Genomic DNA, 18,530 nt, shown 5'->3' with positions numbered 1-18,530 from the left:
AAGAGTTATCTATACATTCTGCATTTACGCATGGGAGAAGTGCCTTGAGGAAAGCCGCGAATTTGAAAACCTTTTTCTCAATTGAATGAAATTTAAAGCACTCGACTGGTTGTTGTAGCAAGCCCTTAGGCGAGCTTTTAAAACAGAGCAGCCGCTATTATTTATATTCTTCCTGCTATAGAGTGAAAAAATACATATGAAATTGTAAAAAGGGACATATACACAAGGTGGCGCAAAATTAATGAAGCTGTCGTAAAATTTCAAATTTTTGACATTGGCGACGATCATATTTTTGATTTGTGAACAAGACGGTTGCAGTATGCAAACAAAGAAGTAATGGAGCGCGTAAAGGTCAAAATGAAGTTTGCATTAATCTACATCATTTTTTTTACTTAGTAAAAACTTATTCAAAAACAAAATTAGTTTATTAAGATGGCTCAAAAAACAAAAAATAATACTTTGTTACAAGTGACAATGTAAGATTAAAAGCATTATTAAAGACCAACAATACATTTTTTAAACAATTCCAAAAACTTCATAATAAGATATTATGTATTTGGTTATGAAACATTCTTTAGGTCAAAAATCAAAAAAACAAGTGAACTTTTTTATATATATTTTTTTGTTTTAATTAAAATTTTGTTTTAACTTTGGCGGTTTCTCAGAGTTTCTATAAAAATAGTTCAAATTATTATTATTATTTTTATTGTTTTTTCTAATAAAGCATTAGCTTTTCTTTTCTCGAGCTTTTGTATAGAGAAATTAAAAGAGAAGTTTAAATAATGTCGATCTGTAAACTTTTTATACCATATTTACGGAAAAGTAAATTTTTCCCATGCAACGCGAATTTTCAAAGCGTTGGCCGCACGGGTAAATATTAAATGAAAAAATCGAAAATAAGAACTAGGCGCCTCATTTTTTTGTCCTTAGCGCAAACTTAAGTGGTGAAAAAAAAAATGTGTACCATCTCATTTTGTATACACAAGTTTTTGTCTCCTGCGCTCATAGCCGAGTATTGTATTTATTTACACTATTCCCCACCAACGTAAGTTCGTTTCTTAAGTCTTTCATTTTACCTATTGCCCACTTGAATGAATTCCTACAAAAATTTGCCTATCGCAAATTGAAATCGAAAGAAAATAGTATTCTTAATTGTGTAATACTACATAGAGAAACAAATGTAAATACACGCCTACTTACTATAATACAATATTACAACAGCAAAAATCAAAATAAAGATAGCAGAAGGAGCGACAACACACTTCAATGGCAGAAATAAATAAGTAGCGTAAATGCAAACATACGATTTCCAACAAAAGATAAAAATGTCTCTCTGTGAAGATACATAAGTGCCTGCTTACATGTTTGTACATATGAATGTACTTGCTTTTATATAAGTGAGCACTTGGCAAGCCACTTGATTTCCAGCTTCCTTGCAGGCAACAGCAAAGATCTCACGGCTGCCACATCATTCAAGCATCACCCATCCGCGCTGGCAGGCATGTTTTAGTCCATCTTCTAACCAAATGAATGTATATGCATACATACTCACATATATGCTCTGATAGATCTGTACATAAAGTTACAAGAGCAATAACACACATGTAGACACAGCAGAAACATTAAAAGCCGATGTTGTATCTCTACCTAGCATCAAACGTAAACTACAATAGTTATAGAAAAAAATCTCAACTCATTCCTTACTTTATTCCTTTGCCTCTTACCTCTCATCTTTCACCTTACAGATATCGATGAGTGTGCTGGCGGTCCCTGCGAACACGGTGGCACTTGCATCGATCTAATCGGCGGCTTTCGCTGTGAATGTCCTCCCGAGTGGACAGGCGATGTATGTCAAACCGATGTAAATGAATGCGAAGTCCACTACACGACAAACAATAATAACAACGTCGCTGCATCTTTAGCAGATGCGATTTCATCAGCGACCTCGTCGGCGGCGTTGATTGCCGCCATAAGTGCTGCAACAACCTCCAGAGCTGCAACGGCTGCCGCGAGGGCAGCACTCAAAGCGCAAGCGGCATCTGCAGGCAATGCAACGGCGGGATCAGCACTGTCCACCACAGTGGGTCCCTGTATAAATGCGCGACAGTGCATCAATCTACCCGGCTCGTTTTCATGCATCTGCAACGAAGGCTGGGGTGGACCAACGTGCGCTCAAAACACCGACGATTGCGTGGGACAATGCAAGAATGGAGCGACCTGTATCGATTTGGTGAATGACTATCATTGCGCGTGCGCAACAGGTTTTACGGGTGAGTGATGAATGGAAATAATAAATTAAGAAATTAAATATTAAAAAATTATAAATTAAAAATTTGTTAATATAAAAAATAAGTAAAACTCAATAAATTGTGGTAAATTATTCGAAAGTACGCCAGAAACTTCAAGCAAATGCCTCTGGCTATATCCAAGCACCACGCTTATTGGTGCAGCAAGGCAGCTGGTCTCGATTGTCTTTACGGCTTATTATAACAATTTGGAATGCTTTCAATTTTCGTAAAACTAGATTTTTTATAAGACTTTATCCTATTTTTTGTTTTTGCTTATTTTGTTATTTTTAAATTTATTTTTAGGTCGCGATTGTGAGACCGACATAGATGAATGCGCAAACTCACCGTGTCGCAATGGTGCTGAATGCGTGGACTTGATTGGAAAATTTAAGTGTATCTGCCTGCTGGGTTACTCCGGCTCGTTATGTGAGGTAAATATATTTTAGAGAATTTCAAAAATTAGGTTACAAAATCACCTCATTTCATGGGTACGACATATTGATGTAACTCATAACAGATAAATAAGAAAGCAACGATAACAGATTATCCCAAAGAAAAAAACCGGAAAATTTAAAGTGACGAATAAGCTTGCAAAATGTTTCTTAACAAGAAATTAAAAAAAAATGCAGAGTACTAAAATAAGAGTATTAAGAGTAGTATTTAATTTATATGCAGCTTGTGGTTTCCAATATTTTTACATGCGTTCGAAATCTACTCTGCTAGTTAGTGTTTCGAACCACACCCGAATCTTAGAAGTACTACAAAACTTAAAGACAATATTCTTAAATAGACAGTGGTCTGTAAAAGTTATAATTCACGTTTCATAAGTATTAACTTGAGAAATTCTACGAATAATTCTTTGAATAAGTAAAGAGCATTTTAAAAGTGGCACCTAGGTGCCAGTAGTGAATAATTTCTAGAAATAACTTTTTTTATGATATCTTGGATATATGTTATGAAAATAGTCGATCTTAAAGAACAATAAGTAGTGATTCTTTTGGGGGAAACTATCAGCCGAATCAGTCGACAATTCAAATTGGTAAAAAATTTTTGAGAGCGATAGAAAAAGGACTGGTAGACCAAAAACCGGACGTTCTGTGGAAAATATTGCTGCTGTAGCGCAAAGTGTTGCTGAACAACCTTCAAGATCGTCGTTATCGGAGTTGTATTACTACACAATGAAGACGAACAGACGCCTTTCCCTGACCCAACTGCGTTCTGACACAGCTACGTTCTGGTTGCAGGTTGCACTTCTACTTACGCAAAATTGGCTCTAATATACCCAATAGTTGTCCAGCATGTGAAGGCATCCCGCATGACAGTAATCGCCTCTACACATGCTCGCTTAAACCTGATGATCTAGCAACTCTCTCTCTCTCTCTCGCTGGTCCAATCCTATCGAAACAGCCCTTTTTCTGAACCTGCTGTTGGTAGTGATTGATGTCTACGACTGATGGTTTCACGGCTCTGAGTAGGAATTTGTAGTTTTTTAACTGCTACAACAACAACAAACTTCTAACATAAATTGTAAAATGGAACTACTACCAGCGGAATCACTACTCCATCTGCTATTCGGCCACTTTGTATACCAGTAATTAAAAGTTAACTACTCCTAGGTAACTATTTGCTCTGTTTTATATGACTGACTATGCTGGGTGTTCAAGCCTTTTGCTTAACACTGTTTTACAAAATTTATTACACTTATTACATTCCTCTCTTTATCTCACTGTTTCACCTACTTTCAACGCTGTCGTTTTATTGTGATTAATTTACATATCGACACCTCAGGCACAAACAAAGCGCTAATGAAGTACTCAAAATGAAGTAATGCCATTACTACAAAGCCAAAAACCCAGCATGGGACGGCTAAGTAAGCCCCTTACAAATCATTAACCGAAATGTCTGCTTTTTTAATCGTAAGATAAAATATTCGAAACACTCAATTATTATTTATGCTCGATTTGTCTTCGATATGATTTCTTACAATTGCGCATTACTTTCCAAGTCTCTCAAGCAAATTAAAGTGATTTAAAGAAAATAAAAGGGATAGTTACTTGTTTAGAATTTTGTGGATAAGAGTTGAATAAATTTTCAGTCTCAGAATACTTTGATAGAATCAAGCAGTACAAAATTTTGAAAAAATGTAATCAAGCAGGTAAAATATATGTGAAAAGTAGCTGTAGCAGCTTAGCATACAAATGTTTGCATATATCTATAATTTTTTGTTCCCTCATAAGCACCAAATGAACGCTTTTCCATCGGGCGTTTTTAGTTTTTTTTTCTACATTCCCAATCCTATACACCAAATACATTGCTTTGGCGGCTGCTGTGGCGTATCAAATGACACTAAAAAAATTGTATTTTCCGTTCTTTGCTTTTAGCCTGCGATGCCTTTTTTGTTTGTTGTCAGTTTTTTTTTTGTAATCAAACACATACACCCATAGTTGCACATCACATCCGAATAGAGCATTTAACCATTTGTGTTGTGCTCCAACTCTGGGTCGACTAGGTGTTGCAACGGTTCCCTACATATGTTGCTGTTTGGCTGCCTCAGGTAGCGCACCAATACCAATAGCACAGAAAGAGTAACGGCGACAGCTTCAGCAACGCTAGCAACATAAACCTCCCGCCCCACTTTTTCCTCACTCCCCACGAAGCCGTTGGTGTGAGTCTGCAGTGCGCACACAACAGTGGTGTGTCTGTCATATGAATTCGATGCTTTAATGCCTTTTAACACTAATCGCATTACGAGCAATCAATTGTGATGAGAATATAAAAATATATACAAATATAAAATGAACATGAACGAATAAAGAATACACAGCTATGTACACAGGTACATGGATATGTATAAATGTATGTGTGTGTAGCGAATCAGCCAACCAAATAATCAACTTGGAAACAAAAAACAAAAAAGATACAAATGCGATGGCATGAAATATTTGTGGCAAGTTTTTTGGGATTTTCTCACGTGTTCGTTACTGGCAGGCAGCTTGCCGGTATGTTGTTGTAATATTGATATTGTTGTTGCTAGAAAAGTTTATATTTACTCGTATTTCTTATATCGCCTAAATTTGTGATGCTTTTATTATATTTTGTTTTGAATGGCATTTGTTTGCTTTATACTCTTCTTCTTCTTTGGTTTTTTTTCTGTTTTTGGTACAAATATTAAAACAAAAACTCATCATTTTTCGGGGTGTTAATGAAATGTAAAGATTTATGCGCTTTAAAAGAGATTTTATGTGTGTCTGATGAAGTGGGTCGTTCAGGATTAGTTTGAACGTTGTCGGTTTATGCGCTGAGCACCTAGGACAGCAGCAGAAGCTGTCGTTCTAGCAGGAAATGAGTATAAATTTTTTCGTTAATGAAAAATGCGTCATTAGCCGACAAGGTGAACTTCCCTGTGCTATAGACGTACGTACGTATGTATGTATGTGTATGCAGTTGTTCGGTACATAGTAAAATATTTATGCACACCTCTACATTTACATACTCGTACATTTATGCTTGGATTTATTTAAGTAAATCGAACTGCAGTTAAAACGGTATAAAAAGAAGGTTAGAAATGAAGAGAAACCGTAGTAATCTTCTTTTTTTGTTTTTGTACGAGAGGCGTTCCCGTATTTAAATCAGCTCTGCCGCAGTGAGTGAATAATGTTTTATTTTGCATGCCCCCCAAGCATACATTTGTATCGAGAATATTAGTCATCTTCAAATAAATGTCTTAGTAAATATTTATTTAAAACATTCAAGGCTCAAGTGATTTTATTATGATGCATGTAAAAAGATCAGGGTTGCTATTTATATTTCTGGCTTCACAATGGAAAAATGAACATTTTTCGAAATATTTTCCATGATCATCAATACACTTTTGCACGCGTTTGAACCAATTTTCGAAGCAGTGTGCCCAATCGCATTTTCAACGCGTTTTTTAAATTGTATGGGATCCAAGCCACACACACCATTTTTATCACAAGTTCAGGCTGAAAAATCGTATCGACGTTCATCATATCAATGCCCAAGGCCTCCATCTCACGATATGTAACGTGAACATCTGGTTCAATCGTTTCGTGCGCAGCAGCGGTATTTTCTGGCACAACAACTAATTTTGGACGAACATCCCAGAGCATTCCTAGGAAAATCCTTTCTATCAATGTTTTACGGTACTAAAGGATAATGCTTGCTTTTATTCATCGATGCATTCTTGTCTTGTTAATCCACATTGAAAATTGCAGAAAATTATCTTACAAAAATGTTCACGATTTAGTTAATTTTTTTTTTTGGTCAAATTAGATTTTCTTATTTGTGATCAAAGTTGTTTTGAAAAATTAGAAATAATGTTCAAAGTCTTAATCACGGCTTAATTTACTATTCGGACATATGAAACAAAATTTCTAGCGCAACTCTTTATTATTTCTCATAGTGAGTATTTTTCATACTTTATCTGGCAAGTACCTAAAATTCCCTGTAAAAAGTGAGTTAGAGGAGGGTTAAAAGGTTTTGAAAATATATTTCTTAAAATCCTACCACGGATGTTCTTCAACAAAAGCTTCACCCGGAAAAATTAAAGAAGATATGCCTGTGACTAATTCTTTTTATTTTTTCATTTATAGGGTCAAATTATAGTTCATTTGGTTTCGTTTCAATGCCTTTTTCTTTTTGTCGGTAAATGGTCCGCGGTTTATTTGAGAAATGAAAACCATTTTTCTCCTTTATTAGACATTGCCAAAAAATGTGCAATGCCATCGTGTAATATGTATTGCAAATTTAATGAAAGTTAGAGGAGAAGGCAGCAATTTCGTCTTTCCATATAATTTTTTTCAAAATAAATTCAGGTCTATGGATTAATTTTTAATACACATGGAATTTGCGATCTTTCGGTATAAGGTCTAATTATTAAAAAAAAATGTATATATAAACTATAGAGTTATACGACGCTCCATCAATTTACAAAATCTTGCTTCGCTAACTAAAGCCGAATATATAAATATAATAGGACTATGAATAAGTTCGTGCGGTTTTACAACAGATGGCGTAACTTGATTATTATTCCATCGATCCACATTTCCAAACATTCATTGGAGAGCTACTGTCGTAAGACACAAACGTCAGTATAAGTTTTTTATTTGAAGCGTAAACAACAATATTTTTACCACACTTGAAAATGTCGAATTTCGTGCCAAATAATGTGTTTTTGCGGGGAATTCTTCTTCATTATTTTAATATGAAGAAAAAAGCAGCCGAAAGTCATCGTATCTTGGTGGAAGTTTATGGTGAGCATGCTCTATCTGAGCGAACGTGCCAGAAGTGGTTTGCACGCTTTAAAAGTGGTGATTTTGGCTTGGAAGACGAAGAACGCGAGGGTGCGCCGCCAAAGTTCATGGATACCGAATTGGAGGAATTGCTCGATCAAGATCCGGCTCAAACGCAAGAAGAGGTTGCAAAAACTTTGGGAGTTGATCAATCAACCATTTCCAAACGTTTAAAAGCCATGGGAATGATCCGAAAGGTAGGCCATTGGGTGCCGTATGAATTGAAGCCAAGAGACGTTGAACGCCGTTTTATGGCATGCGAACAACTGCTTCAACGGCACAAAAGAAAGGGTTTTTTGCATCGAATTGTGACTGGCGATGAAAAGTGGGTCCATTACGACAATCCAAAACGTCGGGCAACGTATGGATACCCTGGCCATGCTTCAACATCGACGTCGGCGCAGAATATTCATGGCCTGAAGGTTATGCTGTGTATCTGGTGGGACCAGCTGGGTGTTGTGTATTATGAGCTACTGAAACCGAATGAAACGATTACGGGGGATGTCTACCGACGACAATTGATGCGTTTGAGCCGAGCACTGCGAGAAAAACGGCCGCAATACGCCGATAGACACGACAAAGTTATTTTGCAACATGACAATGCTCGGCCACATGTTGCACAAGTGGTCAAAACATACTTAGAAACGCTCAAATGGGATGTCCTACCCCACCCGCTGTATAGTCCAGACCTTGCGCCATCCGATTACTATCTCTTCCGATCGATGCAACATGGCCTGGCTGACCAGCACTTCCGTAATTACGATGAAGTCAAAAAATGGATCGATTCGTGGATTGCGGCAAAACCGACCGAATTTTTCACAAAGGGAATCCGTGAATTGCCAGAAAGATGGGAAAAAGTAGTAGTAAGCGATGGACAATATTTTGAATATTAAATTTGTAACCATTTTACGTCAATAAAGTTTCAAATTTCGAAAAAAACCGCACGAACTTATTCATAGTCCTATTAAGAGGTTTAAAAGCATTTGCGAAAGTTAAGAATCAGCGCTAGTGCCGTTCACTAATAAAAGTAAAATCAACGTCAAATATCCTGTTCTAAATGAATCAACTCTTCAACTACAAAAGCGAAAAATCTTGACATCAAACTTGATAAAACGCTTACTTGGAACTCTCTTCTTGAGAAGGTTACTACAAAAACCACAAGAGCATTATTTGTCTGTACAAGACTTTTTGAAAAAAATTGAAAACTAATAGGACTATGAATAAGTTCGTGCGGTTTTTTTTCGAAATTTGAAACTTTATTGACGTAAAATGGTTACAAATTTAATATTCAAAATATTGTCCATCGCTTACTACTACTTTTTCCCATCTTTCTGGCAATTCACGGATTCCCTTTGTGAAAAATTCGGTCGGTTTTGCCGCAATCCACGAATCGATCCATTTTTTGACTTCATCGTAATTACGGAAGTGCTGGTCAGCCAGGCCATGTTGCATCGATCGGAAGAGATAGTAATCGGATGGCGCAAGGTCTGGACTATACGGCGGGTGGGGTAGGACATCCCATTTGAGCGTTTCTAAGTATGTTTTGACCACTTGTGCAACATGTGGCCGAGCATTGTCATGTTGCAAAATAACTTTGTCGTGTCTATCGGCGTATTGCGGCCGTTTTTCTCGCAGTGCTCGGCTCAAACGCATCAATTGTCGTCGGTAGACATCCCCCGTAATCGTTTCATTCGGTTTCAGTAGCTCATAATACACAACACCCAGCTGGTCCCACCAGATACACAGCATAACCTTCAGGCCATGAATATTCTGCGCCGACGTCGATGTTGAAGCATGGCCAGGGTATCCATACGTTGCCCGACGTTTTGGATTGTCGTAATGGACCCACTTTTCATCGCCAGTCACAATTCGATGCAAAAAACCCTTTCTTTTGTGCCGTTGAAGCAGTTGTTCGCATGCCATAAAACGGCGTTCAACGTCTCTTGGCTTCAATTCATACGGCACCCAATGGCCTACCTTTCGGATCATTCCCATGGCTTTTAAACGTTTGGAAATGGTTGATTGATCAACTCCCAAAGTTTTTGCAACCTCTTCTTGCGTTTGAGCCGGATCTTGATCGAGCAATTCCTCCAATTCGGTATCCATGAACTTTGGCGGCGCACCCTCGCGTTCTTCGTCTTCCAAGCCAAAATCACCACTTTTAAAGCGTGCAAACCACTTCTGGCACGTTCGCTCAGATAGAGCATGCTCACCATAAACTTCCACCAAGATACGATGACTTTCGGCTGCTTTTTTCTTCATATTAAAATAATGAAGAAGAATTCCCCGCAAAAACACATTATTTGGCACGAAATTCGACATTTTCAAGTGTGGTAAAAATATTGTTGTTTACGCTTCAAATAAAAAACTTATACTGACGTTTGTGCCTTACGACAGTAGCTCTCCAATGAATGTTTGGAAATGTGGATCGATGGAATAATAATCAAGTTACGCCATCTGTTGTAAAACCGAAACGAACTTATTCATAGTCCTATTAAATCCAGAGATATTACAGTTGTTAAACCAAAAGTCACTAGGTCCTAGTATGCCGTACTAAAATTAAGCAACAAAATGGGTAAATGAACTCAACAAATGGTACTGTTCCATCTATGTCAGCTCAACAGGAGCCATAAAAACATGCCCAACTGACGCATTAGGTGTGGTTTCGTGCATACCACCGTTTTCCATTTTATTTGAAAAAGAAGCACGTTTGAGAGTTTTAAGAATGAAATGCAATTTCGATCTATTAAGTGGGCATATGAAAGGACATTAAAAGATCTCAGAAGGCTTTCGACATGCGCCTGTCCTTTATATGGTTGATACATTAGCACCCAAACCCATTCTCTGCAGGAACTTTCAAGTATTTCTTAATGAACGCACGGCCTGGAGAAATAATTCCCAATTCAAGGGGCCCAAATTCAGAGAATCCAATGAGTTTTTATTTAGGAATCTTCTAGGCAGAAATACATGCCATTGAGATATGTGTGAGGGAATGTCTCTGTACTATACATTCAAATAGTTAGGCGGGTTTGAAAGCCGATCTATCAACTATTGGCGCGTACACCCTTTTTGGGTGTTTGGCCGAGCTCCTCCTCCTATTTGTGGTGTGCGTCTTGATGTTGTTCCACAAATGGAGGGACCTACAGTTTCAAGCCGACTCCAAACGGCATATATTTTTATGAGGAGCTTTTTCATGGCAGAAATACACTCGGAGGTTTGCCATTGCCTGCTGAGGGGCGACCGCTATTAGAAAAAACTTTTTCTTAATTTTTTGATCTTTCACCGAGATTCGAACCGACGTTCTCTCTCTGAATTCCGAATGGTAGTCACGCACCAACTCATTCGGCCACGGCGGCCGCCAACTAAAGTCATCTCAAAAATTATAAATAACTACTTGAATTTTCTTAGCACGTTAGAGAACTTCAACACAGTATTATTGGATTGGGTATGAAGGATATGAGGGAAATAATTTTGCTGGTAAATTAGCTAAAAAAGGTGTTAACATGCCTCAAATTGATCCTAAACCTTTCTGTGGACTTTTATTGTGGCCTAATTAACGAATTACTCAGAAAGTGGGCGGAGAAGAAATTTATTGAACACTGGCAAAATTTTATCGGTCAGCGAGAAGTGAAATAATTTCTAACGCTGGACAGCGGAATTTCTGATAAGCTACCTTCGCTCAGCAGAATAGACTTAAGACTTTTAACTGCTTACTTTACAGGCCAGTGCAGCCTGACGTATCATTTCTATGAAATCGACGCTGAAAATTTAGAACTTATTATTTGTAAATGTCCTGCACTAGGCAGAAAACTCGTGGAGACATGCTGGTATTGCCGGAACCTTGGTGGTATTGTCGTGCCTCCATAAAATTATGGAGCAATAAACCCTAAAATGTGCTAAAATTTTTAAAAACCCTTCAAATATAGGGAACCTAAGCCAGCTTTGCACAATACTTTTATTTTGACTGCAGTGAGCAGTAATCTAAAAATATAATATTAATAATAAGGTTTGCAGGTCAAAACTAGCCAAAAACTCTGAAATCGTAGCCTTCTGTTTATCTCATCATTTTGTTAACATCTAAGTTCACTCTACATCTCTGGACATTTTAATTTCATCTATATCTAATAATTAAGACTAAGCTTTACTTTCAGGAGGCCAAAGACTACTGCACACCGTCACCGTGTCAACAGGGTCGCTGCCTAAATACACCCGGCAGCTATTATTGTCATTGTCCACCGGATCGAGCGGGTAAGCTCTGCGAGCAAGCCCGGCCGCTCTGTTCGAAACCGCCATGCAATGGTAAGCAAACGAAAAGAAAAAATGTAAAGTGAGTGATATAATTATAGGGTCACCACCACAGTTTTGATACTATACTCCTACTTATAAATATTTAATTAATTTTAATTATATTTTTTTAAATATATACATCATTCTATAATAAAAACCTCATAATTTCAAGTTTCAAACTTCGTGCAAAACTTTTAAGCATTCATTCAATTTCCATCAAATTTTCACCATTCATTCAGAATTTTTAGGAAATTTTTGGGTATGCAATTTGATAGCCTGTTTAAATCTATCATGGAGAGTGGAAGTCGAAAGGGACTCAAAGCTTTGGTTGATGTTTGATAATCTCTTTCCTTAAAGATGTCACGCATTATCTCTATATAACGAATGCTTGAAATTTTTTTATATATGTATGAAATTTTTTTCATATTTTTTCTTGTTATCAAAAATCAAGGAAAACTTTAGCCACTTTAAACTTGCATTTGTTGCACTAAAATTGGATGAGCTATAAAACTGCGTACCCAAATTTTATTTCAAAATTCTTACTAAAAAGTTTCAGATTTTAATGAAAATTTATTAAATTTTTTTTATTTGTACAAAGTAGAGCACTTGGATTACCATGCTCTTTTTTATAAAACGAACTATATTGGTAGAACAAATTAACTGAAGCTAAAAAAATAAATAAAAAACCTTGTCAATATGTTGGGCTTTTTTAATTTTGCAAAGTATTATATATAAATGTATATGTATGTGCTTAAGAGTATATGTAACTCCCGTTAACATTCACTAAATTAATGAATTTCTAAAACCTATTGTAGAAGGCTGCTTCGCTAATACCACCACGAATGCGCTCCCATGCAGTGGGTATGGCACATGTGAGATCAGTGATGTGGGCACACGCTGCAAATGTCATGCCGGCTATACGGGCACCTTCTGTGAACATAGTAAGTAAACAAAAACACAGCACAATAAGCACAAAATAGGTAGAGTAGAGCAGCGGAGATTTAATTAGTAAAAATTATAAAATAAAATAAAAAGCACGGGAAATAAAATCGAATCACTTATAATCACATTCGAGGCAGCGTTCAAGTACAATAGACTTAAGCAACAAACTTGCAAACAACATTTGCCGTTTCTGCTTCTTTTATGTTGTTTTTTGTGTGTTTGTACTTCTAAGTATCGTAACTTTTATACCCGAGGTATCATTAATAGTTTTTTAAACTCAAACGCAAATAAAATTAATCATTAGTCAATCATAATAATATTCTATATAAGCAAATAAACACAGACATAAAATACTTTCCCACCATTTAAACCATCTAAACGAGCGTTTGTATGGAAAAGTGAGCGCTGAGATGGGAAGCTGAAAGAAAAGTGAATCCAACGGAATGGCTGATGTCTGTATAAAGATTTAAGGCATCAATAAAACTGGAAGTAAACTAAAAGTAAATAAAGCAACTGAAATCAGCAGCAATCAAACCGTGTGGAGCGTAGCGGGGAAATCAAGCCTAGAACTAAGTATTGTTGTTGAACTATTTGCAACTATTTGAAGGCTGCAATTCTATGAAAAGCGACTGTTCATTCGTGAGTTAATAAATCAGCAGAGTTGTGCAGTAACTAGAAGGATTGCATGCCGAGGGAGACACAAACCAACAAACACCGTGCCTCAACTTCCTTTTCAACAAAGAGAAAAATAATTTGAAATCATTGCTGCATACTGGTGTTCTTGCGCTGAAGAACAAATAAAAGTGTTGAATCGCAATAAATATGAATAAATTGAAAGGGAATTCATTTTTCTATCATTTCTGATACGAGTATAGCGCGAATGAGTGTTGCTTGCGGCATGATTGCATGTCCGCTATGGCTTTGACTATTATTTATTTTAAGCAACATTGAAAATTAACCAAAATAAAAGCTACTTACACGCGAAACGAAAGCATAGCGCGCCAAATATATGTAGACTACAAAAAATGTTAATTAAAATTTTTGAAATTCATTTGCCGGACTTAACGAAACGGACTAAATGAGCCAGTAAGTTGCATGAAAATGGAAACGAAGGCGGCGCTGGTGGCGGGAATTGTGCAAAGAAGTTAACTGCTCACTGCTAAGAAGTCTAACTAACTGACAGACATACATATGCATGTATATGTACCTACAAATGTACATTTATAGCGACTTTATCTGCAAAAGTCGGCTGACTGACATGGTGCAGGATAACAGCGGCCAACAATGAACAAGACACTCACACTCACACACTCACTGGCATAGCAAAGCAACGAAGATGTTGCATGCCGACAAAACACCGCACCAAACAGTGCAGCCGCGGTGTTGCCCCAAAACCCAATTAACTCGCAAACGCAAAGTTTTTTCTTCAACTTCTTTAACAATACCCCTTCAGCGGCTCTTGCTCTTTTTATTCTCTGCTTTTATTTTTCAAATTTTTTTCACTTTTTAACTTCGAACACTGCTCAATCTCATGTCCTTGCCGAGCTTGTTATTTTTATGGATTTAGTTCTTTGGTTTTTTCATTTGTTGTTCGACTTACGTTTTTTTTCTGCTCTTTTCTCTTTTTGCTTGCAGCTTTAAATGAGTGCTTGCCAAATCCTTGTCGAAATGGTGGAATTTGCTTGGATGGTGATGGTGATTTTACATGTGAATGCGTTTCTGGTTGGACAGGTAAGCAAGTAAACAAAAACTCATGCATGCAAAAGCAAATAGCTAACAAAGTGGAACCAAAGAAAAAGTAACAACTTTAGCAACAAAAAAAAAAAAACATAAACGAGCAAATTTTGCTGTGATGGCTGTAATGAGTTGGTATGCATAAGAAACAGATTTTTTTTACAAACGTAAACGCGTAAATTTGTATGTATGGTATGAGTTTCAAGAATGAGTGTAACAAGTGTAACGCATGAAAAAACTATGCTAAAGTGAATGTACATCGAAGTTTAGGCAAGAAAAAAATCCCATCATGCCAAATTATCGAAAACCCGATGGTTGACTGTGAACTTCAAAACGCATTGGTTCTACCTTCTAAAAGTATCAACTTAAAATATGTAAAGTCTAGGAAATTACATGGGAAATACAACTTGAAAAACTGCAGATTCTATTGCATAGTATGTTTACGGTTTTTGGAGAAAACTTAAGAGTAAAACTAATTAGCTTTTATTTTGAAAAAAAAAAAACAATTAATGAAATTGTCAAGAATTGTTTGCGCAACATTAACTTATTACATAACTACAAAATCATTTAATAAAATTGCCAGTAGCTGCAATAGTCTCCTCGATCTGGGTCCCGAAGCAAATGCATGTCCGAAATGGCCATACCGGTATTAATTGTAGCGTCCAGAGAAGAAATGCTGTTATGAAGATGTTTATTGGTTTCATGCTCAACTACGTCCCATACGTTTTAATGCAAGGGATTAAGGTCTACGAGTAATACAGCCAAAAGTTCGGTGTTACGTGATCATGGAAATTGTCAGCCATCAAATCTTGCATCGCCATCGCTTTGTGTGAAGGAGAGCAGCATAATTCACTCGAAATCCTTGAATAAAGAAGTGTGGTGGCATGACATGTTCTTTGTTGCGCACAGCACATAAAACTATAACAGTGGGTGGAAACTTTATGTGTATGACAACAGAAACCGCTGTAATATTGTAACATAGTCATATCTCATTCCTGACGTTGGTCTCTTGGTCTTGAAGGAAATTTTTCCATCAGAAGAAATCCGTAACATCTCAGGCGCATCAGAGTGTTTAATTTTGTTGAGAAGGCATTTTGATCAGATAACTCGCTGTTCTCGTGTTTGCTGCGACATAAAATAGCTTCTGAAAATGATGTAGATGTAACACATGGACTGAAAAGTCTTGGGCTTAACTATGAAAACCAATTTTTCTGTTCAAAATTAGCTTTATTCATCAACGTAATTTCCATCGAGAACAACGCAATCATTCCAGCGCCGCTTTAACATTTCAATACCACTTTTGTAGAACGAAATAGGTCAAAATAGGTCTCCGTTTCAGCGATAACCACTTAACACGAGCGATATGTCGTATCTTACTTAGAAGCAGTGTAAAATTAAAGCAGGAACTTCTTTTTGATCCATTAAAGTTGCGTCACTCTTAGCTCAACAACTCACTAACTACTGAAAAGAATATCAAACAATTTTAACGGCTGTTTTTTAAGGTTAGTACTAACTGAGAAAGTGGCGAAAGCAATAAAACTAGTGCCATCTATGAATTAGGACCAGGATTTTTCATCCCGTGTGTTATTATTAAAAGTCTCAATTTTACTATGGACGAAACATATATTAATATATAAATAAATTGGAATTGAAAGTGAAAATTTGCCTAAGTTCATTTCACCCAGACGGATAACTGTATGGAGGTTTTGAACTGTCTTGGTCTCTTCAAATACTTATAAGTATTAGGGTGGTCCAAAAATGCATGGGAAAAAATTTATATTAAAATTTTTATGCTGCCGCCCCCCATAATGGTAAAGAATGAAAAATAAAAAGACCCGTATTTTTTTTTTTTTTAATCAGACCATATTTAATGGTGCCGCCGGGGCTTTGAAATATCCCATGTATTTTGCATGGGAAAAAAATACTTTTTCGTAGATTTCATGTAAAAACCTGGAAAATGAATTTATTTTAACCGGATACCTCAGTTTCTCTTCATAATTGGTCAGGGAATAACAACCAATCTCACAAAAAAATATCATAAAAGTAATATAAAATATTGTTTTTCGATTTTTTCTTAGATTTTCGTTTTATGGGGGCTTTTTGGGGTTCTATAAAAAATAGTTAATACAAAAAAAATTAATTATTTCATAATTGGTTGTTATTCCCTGACCAATTATGAAGAGAAACTGAGTTATCCGGTTAAAATATATTCATTTTCCAGGTTTTTACATGAAATCTACGAAAAAGTATTTTTTTCCCATGCAAAATACATGGGATATTTCAAAGCCCCGGCGGCACCATTAAATATGGTCTGATTAAAAAAAAAAAAAAATACGGGTCTTTTTATTTTTCATTCTTTACTATTTTGGGGGGCGGCAGCATACACATTTTTTTTGGACCACCCTAATAAGTATATTGCAACAAATATATAGGTCAAAAATTTTAATAATATTTATTTATAGAGGTTATTTACTTCAAGCGGCCGCCGTAGCCGAATGGGTTGGTGCGTGACTACCATTCGGAATTCACAGAGGGAAATTGGGTTCGAATCTCAGTGAAACACCAAAAAAATTAAGAAAAAAGTGTTTCTAATAGCGGTCGCCCCTCGGCAGGCAATGGCAAACCTCCGAGTGTATTTCTGCCATGGAAAAGCTCCTCATAAAAATATCTGCCGTTCGGAGTCGGCTTGAAACTGTAGGTCCCTCCATTTGTGAAACAACATCAAGACGCACACCACAAATAGGAGGAGGAGCTCCGTCAAGCACCCAAAAAGGGTGTACGCGCCAATTATATATGTCTAGTGCATATACTCGTACAAATTGGAAAATGTATACTTTTGCAAATGTAAATGACTTACAATCATATATCACACTTTTGAACTAGACAGCTGCAGACAGTATTGCACCAATACTGCACCAATAAAGATTTCCATCTCTCCAAATTACTTTTATTTATTTAGTAAAAAAGTTATTTACAAACACAATTAGATGATGGTACTGGTAATGGATGTGAATTTTTTCCTGCCCTACTTTCAAGATGTGTTCCGTAATCATCTAAAATCACAATTTATAGAGCGGTTTAATACACAGTCCACATTTTTGTATCATTTGAGGTCTAAGAAAAATGTCAAGTCGTATAAATACAGGCAACTTTTTGAATCATGTGTCACTTAGAGCAGCAGGTTAAATCCATTGCTGCTCAGAGTGCTATCAGACTGAAGGAGTTTGGCCTTTGGAGACAACTCCCTGTTGGGCATAGCAGCATCTTGAAGCAGATCTCCCCTTCCTTCTCTGATATTCGCACCGACCTCTCCAACCGCAAACTGTGCTTTGAGGGTTGTGCTAGGGCTATCTTTCCGAGCAGGCAAGATTGGAAAGACGGGAGAGTTGTTGCGGATATAGAGGCCTCTGTTTTCACTGACGGATCCAAAATGGAGTCTGGAGTGGGAGCGGGGGTCTACTCCAAATCAGCCAACATCTCGGTCTCCTATAAACTGCCGGAGACAAGCAGCGTCTTTCAAGCAGAGGTCTTCGCGATCCTGCAGGCATGCAAAATGCTTCGGGATCGCTGTTGGGAGGGAGACATAAATATTTTTTCCGATAGCCAAGCTGCAATCAAGGCACTGTCGTCGCCGCATTGCAGCTCTCTTCTCGTGAACTCCTGTAAGGAGTTAAACGCCTTGAACGGGCAGGAAACATCTCCCTCATCTGGGTTCCTGGGCACAGGAATATAGAGGGAAATGAAATTGCCGATGAGCTTGCCAGGAAGGGGGCGGCAGAACCGAGTCCAGCTGCCCTCTTCTCAGACAACGGTATCCCCTTGGCCGTCGTTAAAGGGAAACTACACAACTTCTTTCTAAGAAAAGCGCAAGACAGATGGAGGTCTGTTTCATCGTGTGCCATTTCAAAAGCACGATGGCCTCAATACGATATAAACAGAACGCTTAAGGTGATGGGAACCCCCCGCC

The 18,530-nt window shown here is 37.2% G+C and overlaps 1 protein-coding gene across 2 annotated transcripts in view; it reads left to right on the top strand.

Annotated features, from left to right (window-relative positions):
* Nucleotides 1-18,530, top strand: part of LOC128855000 (protein serrate) — a 147,831-nt gene that overhangs the window by 119,743 nt on the left and 9,558 nt on the right. For both annotated transcript variants that reach the window (XM_054089539.1, XM_054089538.1), the window contains 5 exons: nt 1,746-2,270; nt 2,592-2,719; nt 11,752-11,899; nt 12,703-12,828; nt 14,465-14,560. In XM_054089539.1, the coding sequence (XP_053945514.1) occupies nt 1,746-2,270; nt 2,592-2,719; nt 11,752-11,899; nt 12,703-12,828; nt 14,465-14,560 (1,023 nt within the window). The remainder of the gene's footprint in view (nt 1-1,745; nt 2,271-2,591; nt 2,720-11,751; nt 11,900-12,702; nt 12,829-14,464; nt 14,561-18,530) is intronic.

This window comes from Anastrepha ludens, chromosome 2 (genome assembly GCF_028408465.1).
Source record: "Anastrepha ludens isolate Willacy chromosome 2, idAnaLude1.1, whole genome shotgun sequence".
Taxonomy (NCBI): domain Eukaryota; kingdom Metazoa; phylum Arthropoda; class Insecta; order Diptera; family Tephritidae; genus Anastrepha; species Anastrepha ludens.
Note: the sequence above shows the minus strand (reverse complement) of the source record. Positions and strands in the feature narration are given on the sequence as shown.